At 39.7% G+C, this 19,857-nt stretch overlaps 1 protein-coding gene across 1 annotated transcript; it reads left to right on the top strand.

Moving 5' to 3' along the window:
* The first annotated feature begins 12,144 nt into the window (after positions 1–12,144).
* LOC139324799 (vomeronasal type-2 receptor 26-like) lies at positions 12,145–19,488 on the top strand. The gene is made up of 4 exons (XM_070954547.1): positions 12,145–12,930; positions 15,783–16,010; positions 16,743–16,869; positions 18,590–19,488. The coding sequence occupies exons 1-4, from the start codon at positions 12,145–12,147 to the stop codon at positions 19,486–19,488; spliced, it is 2,040 nt and encodes a 679-aa protein (XP_070810648.1).
* Positions 19,489–19,857: the final 369 nt, after the last annotated feature.

Raw genomic sequence — 19,857 nt, 5'->3', positions numbered from 1 at the left:
AAAAGCCCTACTAAGCAGGTATATACAAAAGTATGAAGGCGATTGCTTAACGGATTGTAAGCCGCCCTGAGTCTCCAGAGAAAGGGCGGCATATAAATCGAACCAATAAACAAACAAACAAACAAACAAACAAATAAATAAATAAATATTTAATATGATTTCATATTAATATTTAATATGATTTCATATGTTTTATTATTAGTATGATTTCATATGTTCGATTCCCACTGGCTCAAGGTTGACTCAGCCTTCCATCCTTCTGAGGTTGGTAAAATGAGGAGCCAGATATGGGCAGTATGCCCACTCTGTAAACTGCTTAGAGAAGATTGTAAAGCACTGTGAAGCTGTATATAAGTCTAACAGCTATTGCTATCCAAAATTATCCTCAACCAGTTCTCTAATCTACTTCTCCTTGGCTCATGAACATTTCAAAGTAGGGATGCAGAGCATTCTCTCTCTATCAATGTTCAAAAGGAATGGACCAAATGTCACTTTTTTTCAGCTCTGGTATCCACTCTTTAAAACAACTCTATGTTTGAAAGAATCCCTCCCTCCCTCCCTCTCCCTCTCCCTCCCTCTTTCTCCCTCTCCAACCCTCCCTCCCTCTCTCTCTCTCTCACTTTCTCTCTCTCTCTCTCAAATGAATTGAGTCTCAGATGATAAAATCTGGCTAAAGGAAATTTGTCAGGACTCATGATGTTAAATACGTTTCTACTAACAGAGAACAAAAAATGTAGGATGAGTTTAGATATGGTCCAAGTTTGATTGTCTAGTTGTTTAAATAGTGAATATAAATCATATCTGAATCAAGTTGTATAATGTCAATACCTCATTTTGATGTTGATTTATTAATTGCTGTTTTCATTTTTCCCCTGGAAGTAATATTAAATTAATACTAGAACAGCGTCTTTCTCTAAAATATAGATTATCTATATTCTAAGGGTTGTTATTTGTTATTTGTGAGAGCAATGGGAAGTGTAAATTAAAGATACTGGCCACTTTTTCATTATTATCCTTCCAACTCCCTTCCCCTACCTCCCTACCTCCTTCCCTCCCTCCCTCCCTCTCTTTCATTCTCTTTCAAGTAGCTCCATTCATTTCTTCAAGGCATTTCTTTTAACAATTCAGCTGGGGAGAGAGTGTTCCTGAATCAGAAAGGGGAAGCAACAGGTGGATTCGATATCACCAACTTGATCACTTTTCCAAACAGATCCTTTCAGAGAATTAGAGTTGGAAAGATGGGTCCTCATATTCCCAATGCGAAGGAATTAATCATTGATGAAGGTGTGATTGTGTGGCATCCCGCTTTTAACCAGGTGTGGAATCATTTAATCAACTCTTCCTTGATTCATTATGGTCCAATATTAAACATAGTCTCTTTAGAAATCTAATTTGTGATTTTTGAAATGGTATATTCTGTACAAATATTGTCAATGATCAAGCTTTCATCAAATTGACAAAATGACATAACAATTTAAAAGATTCACAATTGGGTTGCATTTCCATTTGAATTCATAAGATACTGTTTCCATAATATTGTACTCACATATATTTCTTCCTGCCATTCTCCAAACACGCCCTTTGCACATCCTTATAATGTCAACATTTTAATGGATAGTATAAATATGTGATGGCTCAGTGGTTAAAGAAACTGAGCTTGACAGCTGGAAATCTGACAGCCAGGGTTTGAGACCTGAGCACCATGCAATAGGTTGAGCTCCCATTCCTGCCTCAGCTCCATCCCATCTAGGAATTCAAAAGGATGGAATTATGAGTAGAATCATTGGTACCATTTTGGTGGGAAGGTAACTATGTTCCTTGTGCCTTTGGCATATAGCCATGCTGGCCACATGACCATGGAAAACATCTTCAGACATTATTGGCTCCCTTGGCCAAGAAACACTGTGAGCCCTGTGTCCTAGAGTTGAACACAACTGGACAGGGAAACCTTTACCTCATAAATACACCTGGACTAACCCTTTGAGGATTCAAATATTCTTCCTCCCACCAGAAAGGAGGACAATACAAACTGCTTAAAAAACCCTCTTTGCAAAAACCTTTTTATGTTTATCACCAGGTTCTTCCAATTTCTCTGTGTAATGAGCATTGCTCCCCTGGATACTGGAAGAAAGGGATAGAAGGAAAGCAATTCTGTTGCTACGACTGTGTTCTATGTCCAGAAGGGAAGATTTCAGATCAAAAAGGTAGGTTAGACATTCCAGCAAGTCCTCAATAGAAGCAAATTGTAATACACTGTTTTAGTGTAACAGGTAGTTTTTTTGAATTCTTCAAGGTGAATATTCATTTTTATACCTGTGAATCACAGTGCCCATTAGAGCTGAGCTCTTATATCCACCCCTACAGATTTCTTCTCTGTGTTTTTGAAAAATGGGAAAGTCAAAATGGCCAAAATTTTAATAATTTTGAAAAATTATTAGACTGGACTGTATTTCAGTGAATAATCGCCCTTTCCATTGTACTTGTCAGCATTCCAGAAAAACCCCCAACTCCAAGTAAAGACACGGAAGCAAGCATTTTCCAAAGTTCTCTTTACTAGAATAGGCAAATTGGCACATCTGGGGAAACCCGAATCTGAAAAGCCCGGGTTTTCCTTCAGTAAGTCAAAGCTCCCAAAACCATCCCCTTTTCCACCCAGTCAGTCACATGCTCCAATCAACATCCGTTCCATCCCGATCCAGCCCTCTGACCACTCCTTCTCCAGAAGCTGGATCGCCCTGACCTTGACCAACAGGAAAAATGCTATTATGTCTACTAACCCCCTCTCCTAAATCCCCATTCCTACTTTCCCACACATGAGAAGGTGGCAGCATTGGAGCTTCCGGCCTAATATGGCTTCCAAAGCTGCCAGTATTTCTGTTATGGTGGTCCCAGCTTATTCAATGATGGAAAAACTGCATTTCCATAGCAACTGGTAGCAAATACAAAAAAAAAAAAGAAAGAAAGAAAGAAAGAAAGAAAACCTTGAGAGGCATAATTCTTGGCACCCATAAAGAATATTATTCTCAAAAATATGGAATGAATAAAAACATGCCTTGGCTTTTCTTTCAGATATGGATGACTGCTTTCAATGTTCAGAAGATCATTATCCAAATAAAGAAAAGAAAGGATGTATTTTGAAACTGGTGGTTTTTCTAACTTTTGAAGAAACCTTAGGAACTGGTTTAGCCTCAGCAGCTCTTTGTTTCTTCTTCTTGACATCTTGGGTACTTGGAACTTTTATTAAGCACAGGGATACTCCCATTGTAAGAGCCAACAACAGATCCCTCACGTACACCCTCCTTGTCTCTCTTCTGCTCTGTTTTCTCTCCTCTTTGCTTTTCCTCAGTCGACCTGGCAAAGTGACCTGCCTTCTCCGACAATCAATGTTTGGCATGACCTTCTCAGTGGCCATTTCTAGTGTACTGGCCAAAACCATCACTGGTTGTGGCTTTCATGGCCACTAAACCAGGATCTCAGATGAGGAAGTGGGTGGGGAAAAAATTGGCTTTTTCTATTGTCCTTTCCTGTTCTCTCTTGCAAGTGTGTATCTGTATTCTTTGGTTGTCAACATTTCCCCCCTTCCCTGAGTTGGACATGCATTCAGAGCTCCAAGAAATGATTTTACAGTGCAATGAGGGGTCAGCTTTCTTCTTCTACTGTGTCCTGGGCTACATGGGTATTTTGGCCATCGCCAGCTTTATTGTGGCTTTTCTTGCCCGTAAATTACCTGACAGCTTTAATGAAGCCAAGTTCATCACCTTCAGCATTTTGGCCTTCTGCAGTGTGTGGATCTCCTTCTTTCCAACCTATCTGAGCACAAAAGGAAAAGCCATGGTAGCTGTGGAGGTCTTCTCCATCTTGTCCTCCTTGTTTTCAGACCTGACCTCAATCACAGGGAGCAACTGATAAAGAGGAATTAACACTTGGTGTAATATTTCTGGCTTTGAGACATTGCTCACACAAAAAAAGACAGAAGGATTGTTTGCTATCCATAGGAGACATTTAGAAGTCCTTAATTCTGACAACAGAGGATTGATGGGGGATTATCCTGATCACTAAGATTTATTACAGTTGCCAATTGCAAAAGAAATGCTCATGCTTCTGCATTTGCAATCATTCTTCAAAATTCTTTAATGAAACACCTTCCCTCTTTCAACACCCCAAGATTGCAAGAGATTGAGAATCCAGTTTTCTTTTTAGAAGATGAGAGATATTGAATCAAATCTTGTCCAATGTTTGTAGTTTACTTACTGTATTTATGAAGCAAATTTATATAGTTGACTACATGCTCACAGTGATTCTAGGCAGCGTATAAGCAAAAAAACACAATATAGACAAAAATGAAAATAAAAAATGCTATCTCCCCGGCAGGGGTGACATCTAAAAATTTTCACTACCAGTTCTGTGGGCGTGGCTTAATTAGTGGGTGGGGCTTGGTGGTCAGGTGACTGGGTGGGCATGGTTTGTTGGTCAGGTAGGCGTGGCCAAGTCAATGTCACTTTGTTGCCCTTTTTTAACGTACAAAACACAACACAACACAACTGGCTCACCCACAAGGTAAAAGCAACTGTGCTAGACCCAAAATGGCCCCTGCAACAAGCAGGAACCTCACACAGCCACAAAAAGCCCAAAAAAATCAACTTTCACACTTTACACACACACACACACACACACACACACACACACACACAACACAACACAACACAACACAACACAACACAACACACCTGGCTCACCAACAATGTAAAAGCAGCTGTGCTAGACCCAAAATGGCCCCTGCAACAAGCAGGAACCTCACACAGCCCCAAAAAGTCCAAAAAAATCAACTTTCACACTTTACACACACAAAATTCCACATACAGCTTTGTGAGATTGTGTGTCCGTGTGTAGTTAGAGTGAAACACTACAGAAACACACAAAATCTCAGAAAGCTGCACAAATATTATTTTATTTTATTTTTATTTTTATATAAAAGCAACTAAATTAAAACTTCCTAAATTTCACATGGCTAGGTCTAAAATAAGAACAACTAAAAAAAAAAACAAAAAACAATTAATTATTTTTTTAAAGCTCCCAAAGGGGAAAAAAACTTACAGGCAGGCAGGAAAGCAGGCAGACAGATAGAGCTGCTCATTGATGAGCTTGATTGCAGGCAGGGAGATTCAGTTGCTTGCTGTTGCAATGGATTGCAGGGATTACAGCAAGCGAAGCAAGGCAGGCGTTGCGACAAGCAGCTAAGGTAAGCATGCTGGAGGCTGTGATGGGGGGGAGGGATTTTTGCTACCGGTTGTCCAAACTGCCCGTCGCCATCGCTACCTACTCGTCCAAGCCAGTCTGAACCGGGAGCATTTCAGCCCCACTCCCCGGTGATGACATAAACTTAAATAAACCATTTAATTAGCCCCATCCCACTCTGAGCTCCCCAGGTCCTCTGACAAAACCAGGCCTTCAGGGCCTGACGTAAGAGTGTCAAAGTGGGGTCAGTTTCATTTTTGAAGGAATGGGATTCCAGAGGGTTGGAGCCACCACAGAGAAGGCCCTTCTTCTCTGTCCCACCAAATGTACCTCTTAGGGGACATTTTCATGGTTTTTATATTTTCTATTTATAAATGACTTCATATATATAGTAAAAAGGGAATTGCATTTTTAACACTGTATCAGGGGGATATCCTTTTTGGATAGGTGTGGGATCTTTGAAATGTGAATGTTATAGAGCTTGTATGCCCAGTCCAGTTTCCTTTTGGAAAATCACTTTTGGGACAACCAACAATAAAGGAACCAACACTCAGGAAATATGTTGCAGACTATAATTTCATAAGGTAGCAATGAAAGTTTCAGAGAAGACATTCAAGTGTCCTTGTGAGACAACATACATGAAGCTAAGGATTCCCTGAGGAACACGCAACATACTAAAACAGGGCCATGGCAATTATGACAGTCACACCCACTAACCACAGTTTTTCTTTTCTTTGAGGATCAGTTTCAATATCTCCTACTCTGGTTGGTGGCTTTGGACTTTCCTGCTCAAAAAAAGATTGCTCCATTCACTCATGGGTGAAATATTTGACTTGAGAGCCAGATTCAGATATGAGAGTCAGTTGGGTCTAGTGATTTATGCACCAGGTTAGAAAGCGGGAGGTTATGAGTTCAAGCCTCACCTTAGCCATGAAAGCCTACTAGGTAACTTTGAGCCAGTCACTCTCTCTCTCAGCCCAACCCACCTTCTTGCTTCTTCTGGGAAAATAGGAATAACAGAATAACAGAGTTGGACGGGACCTTGGAGGTTTTATAATCCCACCTCCTTCTCAAGCACAAAATCCTATACCATTTCAGACATGGAGGAAGAGTTGGTTGTCCCGTCTCTTCTTAAAAACCTCCAGTGATGGAGCACTCAGAACTTCTTGAGGCAAGTCATCCCACCTATTAATTATTTTCAGTGTCGGGAATTTTTTTCCTTATTTCTAGGTTGGTTGGTTCCTTCCTTGATTATTTTCCATCTATTTCTTTGTGTCCTGCCTTCAAGTGTTTTGGAGAATAGGTTGACCCCCTCTTCTTTATGGCAACTCCTTAGATATTGGAAAACTGCTATCATATCTATCCTATCCTATCCTATCCCATCAAATTATAGCATATCATATACCATACCATATCATATCATATCACATCATAGAGCCGAGGTGGTGCAGTGGTTAGAGTGCAGTACTGCAAGCTATTTCATCTGACTACTAGCTGCAGTTCAGCAGTTTGAATCTCACCAGCTCAGGGTTGACTCAACCTTCCATCCTTCTGAGGTGGGTAAAATGAGGACCTAAATTGATGGGGGCAATATGCTGACATCTGTAAACCGCTTAGAGAGGCCCGTAAAAGCACTATGAAGCGGTATATAAGTCTAAGTGCTATTGCTATATCTATCATATGCTAAATAGTAGGAGGAAGGTATGTTAGATATCTTCTCTGCCTTGAGTTATTTGTAAAAATAATACAACTCAGGACACAAATAAGTAAATAAATAACTAAAGATTTGTAGGGGTAGATTATTAAACTCAAGCCAATGGCTAATGCTACTTTCCAAATTTCAACATACAGGTGAAACTCGAAAAATTAGAATATTGTACAAAAGTTCATTTATTTCAGTAATGCAACTTAAAAGGTGAAACTAATATATGAGATAGACTCATTACATGCAAAGTGAAATAGTTCAAGCCTTGATTTGTCATAATTTTGATGATTATGGCTTACAGCTCATGAAAACCCCAAATTCACAATCTCAGAAAATTAGAATATTGTGAAAAGGTTCAGTATTCTAGGTGCAAAGTGTCCCACTCTAATCAGCTAATTAAGCCATAACACCTGCAAAGGGTTCCTGAGCCTTTAAATGGTCTCTCAGTCTGGTTCAGTAGGAATCACGATCATGGGAAAGACTGCTGACCTGACAGTTGTGCAGAAAAACCATCAGTGACACCCTCCATAAGGAGGGAAAGCCTCAAAAGGTAATTGCAAAAGAAGTTGGATATTCCCAAAGTGCTGTATCAAAGCACATTAATAGAAAGTTATGTGGAAGGGAAAAGTGTGGAAGAAAAAGGTGCACAAGCAGCAGGGATGACCGCAGCCTGGAGAGGATTGTCAGGAAAAGGCCATTCAAAAGTGTTGGGGACTTTCACAAGGAGAGGACTGAGGCTGGAGTCAGTGCATCAAGAGCCACCACACACAGACGGATCCTGGACATGGGCTTCAAATGTCATATTCCTCTTGTCAAGCCGCTCCTGAACAACAAACAACATCAGAAGCGTTTTACCTGGGCTAAAGAAAAAAAGAACTGGTCTGTTGCTCAGTGGTCCAAAGTCCTCTTTTCTGAGGAGAGCAACTTTTGCATCTCATTTGGAAACCAAGGACCCAGAGTCTGGAGGAAGAATGGAGAGGCACACACTGCAAGATGCTTGAAGTCCAGTGTGAAGTTTCCACAGTCTGTGTCGATTTGGGGAGCCATGTCATCTGCTGGTGTTGGTCCACTGTGCTTCATTAAGTCCAGGGTCAACGCAGCCATCTACCAGGAGATTTTGGAGCACTTCATGCTTCCTTCCGCAGACAAGCTTTATGGGGATGCTGACTTCATTTTCCAGCAGGACTTGGCACCTGCCCACACTGCCAAAAGTTCCAAAACCTGGTTCAATGACCATGGGATTACTGTACTTGATTGGCCAGTAAACTCGCCTGACCTGAACCCCATAGAGAATCTATGGGGCATTGCCAAGAGAAAGATGAGAGACATGAGACCGAACAATGCAGAAGAGCTGAAGGCCACTATTGAAGCATCCTGGTCTTCCATAACACCTCAGCAGTGCCACAGGCTGATAGCATCCATGCCACGCCGCATTGAGGCAGTAATTGATGCAAAAGGGGCCCAAACCAAGTACTGAGTACATATGCATTCTTATACTTTTCAGAGGTCCGATATTGTTCTATGTACAATCCTTGTTTTATTGATTTCATGTAATATTCTAATTTTCTGAGATTGTGAATTTGGGGTTTTCATGAGTTGTAAGCCATAATCATCAAAATTATGACAAATCAAGGCTTGAACTATCTTGCTTTGCATGTAATGAGTCTATCTCATATATTTGTTTCACCTTTTAACTTGCATTACTGAAATAAATGAACTTTTGCACGATATTCTAATTTTTCGAGTTTCACCTGTAAATGTTATTATTGTTTCATTCTTCAACATTCTTTGAATGAAAATGTGGATTAAACCTCCAAAGAAATGTTTGGCTTTTTCGTCAGACCTTAACATGTAAAAAAATATTTCCTCTTCTCTACTGAACAATTCTATTCATTTTATATGGAAAATGGGAACTCTGTTCCATTGTAAGGAATGAACATGACCTTCAACACTTAAGGCTATTTTCAATCGCCAATGTCCCTTCGATTTCTTTTGTTAGCATTTGCTCATTTAAACAAAGTTGAAACATCAGTTGAACTCCCTATTCTCTCACAAAAACAAAATGATTATCTCCTACAGGAATCGCCGTATTTTTTTTTTAGCTAGGCCAAAACATCAAGGACTGCACATAAAGGTATTTAAATTCAGCAACAATTAAGGTATCAATCTGGTTATAAAGAAAATCTTGAACCCCAGGGAGTTTGGCACAAAGGGATAATTATGGCTCCGTCAGATTCATTGCTACAAGTTTCCTCCCTCCTTTCTTCTTTTCCAGAACATCTGTTCAATCCGAGTCATAGTCAGTATAGAAATTTGCACACAAATAGAAAATGATGGGATTTCTGATTAGGTGCATTGTCAGATATCAACCTTGGCTCAATCATTGAATGAACCACTGAAATACAAACTTCCTTATGGACAGGAAACACAAATATTTTCCCTATGACAAATGCCTGAAGATGTTGTTCCTTCTGATGCTCTTGGTGCAGAAAGCAGTTACTCTGAGCTGCCCTGCGACTGATGCTTTCCCGATTCCCCATGAGTGGTACCAGCCTGGTGACCTCATTGTGGGTGGGATGGTGTCTCAGATAATTCACAACGCTTTAGGAATTGAATTTAAAAAGCAGCCACCTCTTAAAGGTTATGATTTACCACTGTAAGGATTTCTTTTTCTTTCCATTCATTTTCTAAACTTAGCCAGACTCCCAAAATAGCTTACATAACTAATAGCTCTTTGAGAATAAATGCATGTTTTTTTTTTAAATATAAATTTACTCTTGCTTCCTTGTCTTTCAAAATTATCTGATTGTGGGAAAACAAATCATTTTCATTGTATTAAAATTTTAATCATGAAATGTATGAACGTATTCTGCAGGAAGTCTTTTGGAGAACTTTTAGGGAGTGTAAGATAATTAAAATTATGCAGTCTGTGCAGTCACTTCTTCCATAATTTATATAGATTAAAAGAGTGATATTTGCTGGTGGTATTCTATTTTGTGCCAAACTGATAGAAATACATGTGATAGTTTGAAAAGAAAATCACGATTTTGTTCTATACTTATTTCTTGCAAGTCATGGAAATGCTGTATGGGGTTGAAAACTATACAAATTATTGTGTGTTTTACAAAGACTCTCATCTTCTCACTGACCACAGAGACAGAAATGGTTGTTACTCATATATCAATGCTTTCACAATAAAAGAATTGTCAACTCATTTTGGTCAATGGGGGTGTTTAACCTATTTGCAGTGCAATAACCAAATTCTACCAGCATGCCCTCGCCTTGGCCTTTGCAGTGAAGGAGATCAATGAGGACTCCCAGATCTTACCTAACGTCACTCTCGGGTTCCACATCTGTGATAGTTACTACAACCCAATGATGACCTATCGCACCACCCTGGACCTGCTTTTCAAAACACAGCAATTTCTCCCTAATTACAAATGTGATAGCCAGAAGACTCTCATGGCCATCATTGGGGGACTAAGTCCTGATACATCATCCTTTATGGCAGAAAGTGTACATGTCTACAAAATTCCACAGGTAGTTTGGGGTGGAGTGAGAGAGAAAAGTCTTTTGTAATTGATAGTAGATGCTAGTTGCTTGCCATACGTTTCTCCAGAAATTCAATTAAATACACTTTTATCACCTCTCATCTGTTTTTCCCACAACTCAATAGACTGGCTCAATTAAATCAAATCTTTCATTACAATCATGCATGTGTTTTGACTTCCATACAGCAACAGGTTACAACTCTTCTTACTACAATTTGCTTGGTGTATGATAAAAGTAGCTTAATATAAAACTCAACTGTTTTTCTTAGCAATTGTTGACCGATTGGTGTTATAGGGTAGTTAGTATTTTGCCATGCCTTTTTGCAGATTTCAATTTTATACTCTTTGCTCTCCCTTCTGCAATTGTTCCCACAACTCAAAATGTTGGCTCAAAATAATCAGTCAAGAGAACCTAAATCTTTTATTACAATGATAGATTAGAAAAAATAAATTTAAATTGTAAATTACGGTACAAAGTGTATCTTAATTGAGAGAGTAACCTGATGATTTGACCACTATCTGGAGCTGTGACAAGAGGAGGGTAGAAAAGGCCAGCTAACACATAGAACACAGAACATAGAACATAGAATAATAGAGTTGGGAAGGTATTTTGGGGGTATTCTAGTTCAAACCCCTCTTCGAGCAGGACACTATTTATCATTTTCGATAAATATCCAGTCTATTTTTGAAAGCCTCCAGTGATGGAGCACCCACATCATCTGATGTCAAGTTGTTCCATTGGTTGATTGTTTTTACAGATAGGACATTTCTCCTTAGTTCTAGGTTTCTTCTTTCCTTGGTTAGTTTCCATCCAGTGTTTCTCATGTTGCCTTCTAATGCTTTTGAAAATAGTTTGACCCCCTCGTCTTTGTAGGAGCCCCTCAAATATTGGAACACTGCTATCATATCTCATGGTTTTAGGGAGGATCTCCTTTCAGCCACTTCCTGAAATCAAAGCTATCAGCATTTTCTCTGATGCCCTCAACTCAACTCCAGATTCCATCAAGCTACCCGACAGTAGGTTACAACTCCCCTTGGTATATTTTGGTTGGGTTTGATAGTAATAGTTGAATTTAACACTCAACTGATTCGCACGGAATTGGTTGAAGGATTGAGGCTGTGTGGTACTTTTTGGAGATCTCCATAATAATTGTAGCAAATGAAGAGATGGTTAACTCTTTCTATTCCTCCAGAATGTCATTGGCATAGTCTTCCATATATAAGTCTTTTTTTTTTATCTGCTACAAATAAGGGAAGAAGGTAATATCCAGTAAGTCTATGTCTTCAGAATCCTTTCTGTGGGCTGAGAAGAGTTCACAAGCTCAGATATTTAGCAAGTTCTAAGGGAATGAACATACTGGAACTCTGTATTAGGAAACAGTATGGTTGTAATCTAGTTAAATTTCAGATGACAAAATATTTCATCAATGAATTTTAGTTGCTTCTCTTTTTTATCAGGATTGTCATAATCTAAATAGAATTGGACAAATGTTCAATACAGGGAGATCTTCATTAAATTTCTAACAAGCAGTCTTCACATTTGTCCCATGATTTTCATGAAGAACGAATTTCTCTTTTTCATTTCTTTAGTTGACTTATGGTTCCTTTGCCCAAGAAGACTTTCAGATTACTGAGTTATTTCCACTTTATTACATGGTCCAAAAAGAGGAGCATCAATACCCTGGATTTATAAAACTTCTTCTCCATTTTGGATGGACGTGGATTGGAGTCTTTGCTTTTGAAAATAAGGAAGAATGTTTTTTTCAGAAATTGCAGCTGTTGCTTTCACAGAACGGGGTCTGTTTAGCTTTCGCACAAAAAATTCCACAATATCTCGACTTGGCAGATATGCCCGAATTGTCTAATTCAATCTCAATTATTTCTGAGAAACTGGAAGATCAAAAAGTGAATGTTTTTCTTCTCCACGGAGAATCCATCACAATAGTGTGGCTCAGAACTATCATGTTTCTACGTGATCCTCAAAATAAAGAGAGTGCATCATTTAGGAAGGTTTGGATCCTAATGAATCCAATTGATTTCATCCTGATGGGATTTCAAAGGAGTTGGGATCTCCAGTTGTTCCATGGGGCTCTTTCCTTTATTGTGCATTCAAGAGAAGTTCAAGGCTTTAAAGAATTTCTTCAAGTCATCAAGCCTTCAACCCACAAAGATGCATTTCTCCAAGAGGTTTGGGAGCAATTGTTTGACTGTTTTTTTTCAAAGGCAGACTTACCTTCATTGATCAGTGAAACTTGTAGTGGGGAAGAGAATTTGGAGAATGTGCCTGCACCTCTGTTTGAGTTTCAGATGACTGGCCAAAGCTACAGTATCTACAATGCTGTTTATGCAGTGGCACATTCTTTGCATGAGGCAGTGAGATCAAAATCCCAACCAAGAAAGATGGAAAGGGTTGAATTTGCAAATCTGCTGCCCTGGCAGGTAATCTTTCCATGCCACACCTATCATGTATTTCAATGATTATCCACAATCCTCCACAATCTAATATAGCTTATTTACCCTGGTCTATGGCTTCAACTCAATAGAGAGACTGAGGCAATAAAGCTATTCTTTTATAAAATAAGAGGATAAACTTAAATCATGTCTTTTCTAATTTCAGTATAGTTAATGGGATTTAATGTATGTATCAATTTTCATTGTATATATATAACTTTTCACCTCCGCATAGAATTGACCTGCCTTGTGAATTTATCCAACCGATTTATAAGGAGAATTCAATTGCATTGTGTCTGAAGGCAGTCTTTCTTTCTGTGCCCCGCCCCCCACAAATTTTCTGAAATGTAGACATTTCACTTTTCTTATTAGCTTGTGAATAATGATTCTCAGCAGAGCCATGGTGGCACAGTGGTTAGAAAGCAGTACTGCAGGCTCCTTGTACTGGCTGTTGGTTGCCAGTAGTTTGGCAGTTTGATGCCCACTGGCTCAAGATTTGACTCAATCTTCCATCCTTCTGAGAATTGTAAAATCAAGACCGAGATTGTTGGGGGCAAATGCTGTAAAATGCTTAGAGAGGGCAGTAAAGCACTGTGAAGCAGTATATAAGACTAAATGCAATTGCTATCCAAAATTCTATTTTTCCTTGGCTTATTTCAGGGTTCAAAAGAATATAAGACAGTGTCTTATTTTGGGGGAAATACAATATATATGTATATATATGTATATATATGTATATATATATAAAGTGTTTTTCTATCGAGACACCTGGTCTACCCCAACATGTGGGAGAGGGCATTCTGCTCCCTTTTGTTTTTCAGCTCCAATCCAGGAGCCCTCAAGCAATCGCATTCACGACAAACCATTTTATATCAAATTTATATTTTGCTGATAAAGAAATAAAGGGAAACTAGTATAGATCTATTTCAAGCTAATTAGCTCTCATCAGCTAGCCATACCCTTATTCGGATTCGAAATTGGGCTTCCTGCATGTTAGGCAGTTGAATAAACCTCAGAGGTAGTACTCCAGCAGCTAAAGCCAAGGAGCGGGCATATCTTTATTAGATCTGCAAGCTCAATGGATACTCAATGGACTTTATGCGAAGGTGTACTACACCTAGGGTTCTGCAGCCTATTGAAGGTGCCAGTGGAACTGCTGCGTGGAGGGTACTCCCATATGTACATGGGGTATCTGAAACCGCTGCATGCATCCTCTCGGCACATGGAGTCAAAGTGGCGCATAAGCCAGACCAAACACTAAGAATGAGAGTGATGCCCCCAAAAGAAGCATTATCCAAGGAGGAGACATCTTCAACAGTTTACCGCATCAACTGTAGTTATTGTGCAAGCAATTATGTAGGAGAAATGGCCAAGCAGTTACAGACCAGAGTACACGAACAGGAACTGGCTGCCCGACGCAAGGAACAGCGCTCCCAGATCTGGACGCATATGAAGGAGCACAACCATACATTTGATTTTCAAGAAGCTGAGGTTATTGCCCATGATAGGACCAAAGGAGGACACCTACTAAAAGAAGCCTGGTTCTGCAATAACAATTCCATCAACAGGCATATTGAACTGCCACCGGCCTACCAGGCTTTGAGACACCAGGAAAGACCCTGCAGGAGGAGCAGAGGTGCCTTTCCATCAGGGAGCAGAGGCACCCACCCCCCACCTCTGGGCATGCAGACTCAGCCTGTGAAGGCATAGTTAGTCCTGACCAAACACAGAGCAACCCAGCAGGGCTGTCTCAAACTGTAACAGATAGGATCAATGAGAAACATACCTGGCCGACCACGAGGTCACAGACAAGGCAGCAAATTGCAATGGCTGACAGGCTAACATCATCCCCCACTGATAAGCAAACTAGGGCAGCAAACATGATGGCAGCAAAAACAACACAGCTGATTCCAACTGGGAGACAGCTGGAAGGGCCGATTACAGGATTAGCAAGGGCTAAATTGATTAATGGCATATAAAGGCAGATATCTCTGTAATGGTAGTTTAATACTCTGATGATGTCAGCAGATGACTGACAAAAGCTTAATAAAATAAAATTTTAATTCTTTTAAAATTTTAAAACTTTAAGTTCTGGAGTTCGCAGTATCTCTGCTTCTTTCTTTACTAATATACCTGGAACTCGTATTTTTAGAATAGTTTGTAAGATACACACACACACACACACACACACACACACACACACACACACAATCTCTCTCTCTCTCTCTCTCTCTCCCTCCCCCCCCCCCTCTCTCTCTCACATACACACAAAACAATTGAGTATCAGAATATAAAATCTGGCTAACTGAAATTTGCCAGGTCTCAGGATGTCAAACACCCTTTTACTAATGAAGAACAAACAATGTAGGATGAGTTTAAGTATGGTCGAAATTTGATTGTCTAGTTGTTTAGCTAATGAATATAAATCATATCTGAACCAACTTGTGTAATGTCAATACCTTGTTTTGATTTTGATTTGTTAACTGCTGTTGTTATGTTTTTTCCCCTGGAAGTAACATTAAATTAATACTAGAACAGTTCTGTGTCTTTCTCTGATATATAGATTATCTATATTCTAAGTGTACTTATTTCACACTTGTGAGAACAATGGGAAGAATGAATAAGTGATATTTAAATATACTGGCCACTTTTTCATTATTATCCTTTGAACTCCCTCTCCTCTCCTCTCCTCTCCTCTCCTCTCCTCTCCTCTCCTCTCCTCTCCTCTCCTCTCCTCTCTTCTCCTCCCCTCCCTCTCTCTCCTTCTCCCTCCCTCCCTCCCTCTCTCTCTCTCTCTCTCTCTCTCTCTCTCTCTCTCTCGTCCATTCTCTTTCAAGTAGCTCCATTCATTTCTTCAAGGCATTTCTTTCAACAATTCAGCTGGGGAGAGAGTGTTCCTGAATGAGAAAGGGGAAGTAACAGGTGGATTTGACATCACCAACTTGATCACTTTTCCAAACAGATCCTTTCAGAGAGTTAGAGTTGGAAAGATGGATCCTCATATTCCCAATGCGAACAAATTAATCATTGATGAAGAGCTCATAGTGTGGCACCCCGCTTTTAACCAGGTGTGCTCTTGTTTGATCAACTCCTCCTTGATCCATTATGATCCAATATTGAACACAATCTCTTTACAAATCTAATGTGTGATTTTTGAAATGCTATCTTCTGTAGAAACATTGTCGATGATCAAGCTTTCATCAAATTGATAAAATGACATTACAATTTAAAAGACAGGTATTCATAGCTGAGTTGCATTTCCATTTGAAATCACAGGAGTCACACTGTTTCCATAATACTGTAATCACATATATTTCTTTATTCACCCTGCCATTCTCCAAACATGCCCTTTGCGCATCCATGTAATGTCAACATTTTAATGGATAGTATAAATATGCAATGGCTCAGTGGTTACAGACACTGACGGGTTTGTGACATGAGTGCCATGCAATAGTTTGAGCTCCCATTCCTGCCTCAGCTCCCGCCTACCTAATTCAAAAGCATGCAAACGTTAGTAGATTAATAGGCAGCACTTTGGTGGGAAGGTAACAATGTTCCTTGTGCCTTTGGCATATAGCCATGCTGGCCACATGTCCATGGAAAATATCTTCAGACAATGTTGGATCCCTTGGCCAAAAAAATGGAGATGAGCACTGTGCCCAAGAGTCAGACGTCACTGGAGAGGGAAACCTTTATAATACACTTTTAGGTATTAAAATATTCTTCCCGCTTCCATAAATGAGAACATTATGAACTGCTTAAAGTTTTTCCTTTCCAAAATCTTTTATGTTTACTACCAGGTTATTCCATTTTCTCAGTGTAATGACCATTGCTCCCCTGGATACTGGAAGAGAGGGGCTGAAGGCAGTCAGTTCTGTTGCTATGACTGTGTTCCATGCCCAGAAGGAAAGATTTCTAATCAAACTGGTAGGTTATCAGTTTCACTGTATATTTTTCTTCAACCCGTTGTTATTTCATAAATTAAACATTCATTATTTAGTGTTCAAAAGAGCAGCATGATCGCCCTCACCTCCTAATCAGGAGCCTTTGATGATAGATAAAAGCAGATATTTTTCTCTCTGGCACAATGAGTAATTGTCTGCTGTGAACTCCAAGTTAGGTGTCAGGAAGGGCATCCAGCTTCAGTCAGTTGCCCCGACCCTATCCCAAAGCAAAGAATTGCAGGATCATTAATAGATATACAGATACAGATAGAATTATAGAATAATAGAATTTAGAATTATTATAGAATTATTATAGAATTATAGAATTATTATAGATATTATAGAATTATTATAGAATTATAGAATTATTTATTGGCCAAGTGTGATTGGACACACAAGGAACTTGTCCTGGTGCATATGCTATTAGTGTACATAGAAGAAAAGATACATTTGTCAAGAATCATAAGGTACAACACGTAATGATAGTCATAGGGTAAAAATAAGCAATCAAATTATATTAGGAAACAGTCAATATAAATCATAAGGATACCAGCAATGAGGTTACACTCATACAGTCATAAGTGGGAGGAGATGGGTGATAGGAATGATGACAAGATTAATAGATTAATAGATAGATAGATAGATAGATAGATAGATAGATAGATAGATAGATAGAAGATATAGATAGATGGAGAGAGAGAGAGAGAGAGATGATAAATGATAGAATGAGAGAGATTGAGAGAGAGAGAGTGGTAGAGATAGAAATAGAGAGGTAGAAGTAGAGATGGAGCTGGAGAGAGAGAGGGAGAGAGAGAGAGGGAGAGGTAGAGGGAGGGAGAGAAAGAGAGAGAGAGATAAAGAGAGAGTGAGAGAGAAAGAGAAAGGAAGAGAGGGAGTTGGAGAGAGGGAGGGAGAGGGAGAGGGAGAGAGTCAGAGGTCAGTCAGGCAGATCTCATTTCATCACAGAACCCTGTGATTATTAGTTTATTAGTGGAAGTTGCTCTTGTTCACACTTGCATTCTCCTTTGCATTGGTCTTCTGGCCCCTATGTTTTCTGTGTTTTTGCAACAGTAACAAATATTGCAAATGCTGATGGTCATCCATTGTCTTAATGAACTTTGGGTGCTAGGTGGGCATATGAATTTTCATTGGCTATGATTAAAAGCTGGTGTTGTGATGTTGATTCCTGGATTGTGTGTTGGGCCTCAACCTCGTAATAACTCCAGCGAAGCAATGTCTGATCTAACAAATTTATGAATGGGAGATGACCAGCCTATTATAGGACCAGCAGAGTAGATTCAGGATTAAAGAAAAAGTGTAATGGAAAAAGACAAGGGTAAAATATTTGATCCTTATGAAGAAAAAGGAGGGGCTTTTTCTGCCATCAGTTTCTATGTTTCTATTTGAATCTATGAGCATGGGCTTAACTGAGAAATTCCTTGATCTGTTCTTTTGGGCTGAATTAATGTATGATTAATTAAGTGGTGGCTCAGTGACTAAGATGCTGAGCTTGTCGATCGAAAGGTCAGCAGTTCAGTGGTACGAATCCCTAGCGCCGCGTAACCAGGTGACCTCCTGTAACTTGTCCCAGCTTCTGCTAACCTAGCTATTCGAAACCACATTAAGAACTGGCATCCACTCAGGCTATGTCTTTCAAAAATATGAAATGGATAGGTGATAAATTCAGTGGCTTTTATTTCCAGATATGGATGACTGTTTTGAATGTTCAGAAGATCATTTTCCAAATAAAGGAAAGAAAGGATGTATCCTGAAACTGCTGGTCTTTCTAAATTTCAAAGAACCCTTAGGAATTAGCTTGGTCTCCGCAGCTCTTTGTTTCTTCTTCATGACATCTTGGATACTTGGAACATTTATCAAGCACAGGGATACTCCCATTGTCAAAGCTAACAACCGGTCCCTCACCTACGCCCTCCTTGTCTCTCTTCTGCTCTGCTTTCTCTCCTCTTTGTTTTTCCTCAGCCAACCTAGCAAGCTGACCTGCCTTCTCCGGCAACCAACTTTTGGCATCACCTTCTCAGTGGCCATTTCTAGTGTACTAGCCAAAACCATCACTGTGGTTGTGGCTTTCTTGGCCACTAAACCAGGATCTCTGATGAGGAGATGGGTGGGGAAAAGATTGGCTTTTTCTCTTGTTGTTTCCTGTTCTCTCTTACAAGTATGTGTTTGTATACTTTGGTTGTCAACATCACCTCCATTCCCTGAATTGGACATGCACTCAGAGCTCCAGGAAATGATTTTACAGTGCAATGAGGGATCAGCTTTCTTTTTCTACTGTGTCTTAGGCTACATGGGTATCTTGGCCATCGCCAGCTTTATTGTGGCTTTTCTTGCCCGTAAATTACCTGACACTTTTAATGAAACCAAGTTCATCACCTTCAGCATGTTGGCCTTTTGCAGTGTGTGGATCTCCTTCTTTCCAGCCTATCTGAGCACAAAAGGAAAAGCCATGGTAGCTGTGGAGGTCTTCTCCATCTTGGCCTCCAGTGCTGCTTTACTGGGATGTATATTCCTACCAAAATGCTACATCATTGTTTTGCGGCCTGACCTCAACCACAGGGAGCAACTGATAAAGAGGAATTAATACATGGTGTAATATTCCTGGCTTTGAGAAATTGCTGACAAAAGAGAAGAGAAGAGAAGAGAAGAGAAGAGAAGAGAAGAGAAGAGAAGAGAAGAGAAGAGAAGAGAAGGGAAGGGAAGGGAAGGGAAGGGAAGGGAAGGGAAGGGAAGGGCAGAGCAGAGCAGAGCAGAGAAGAGCAGAGAAGAGCAGAGAAGAGAAGAGCAGAGAAGAGAAGAGAAGAGAAGATGACTGCATTTGCAATCATTTTACAAGATTCTTTAATTAAACAACTTCTGTTTTTCAACACCCCAAGATAGCAAGACATTGAGAATCCAGCTCTCGTGTTAGAAGATTAGAGATATTTAATCAAACCATGTCCAAAGTTTGCAG

Source organism: Pituophis catenifer, unplaced genomic scaffold (genome assembly GCF_029215685.1).
Source record: "Pituophis catenifer annectens isolate HBS135680 unplaced genomic scaffold, rPitCat1.0.hap2 SCAF_15, whole genome shotgun sequence".
NCBI classification, from domain to species: domain Eukaryota; kingdom Metazoa; phylum Chordata; class Lepidosauria; order Squamata; family Colubridae; genus Pituophis; species Pituophis catenifer.
Note: the sequence above shows the minus strand (reverse complement) of the source record. Positions and strands in the feature narration are given on the sequence as shown.

What these genes read in the sequence shown, in the direction of transcription:
- LOC139324799 (XM_070954547.1), top strand. Translation starts at nt 12,145, where the DNA reads ATGGTCCAAAAAGAGGAGCATCAATACCCTGGATTTATAAAACTTCTT. An exon ending in GGCACCCCGCTTTTAACCAG is followed by an intron (nt 16,011 to 16,742) that starts GTGTGCTCTTGT and finishes GTTTACTACCAG; the next exon opens with GTTATTCCATTTTCTCAGTG. An exon ending in AAAGATTTCTAATCAAACTG is followed by an intron (nt 16,870 to 18,589) that starts GTAGGTTATCAG and finishes TTTTATTTCCAG; the next exon opens with ATATGGATGACTGTTTTGAA.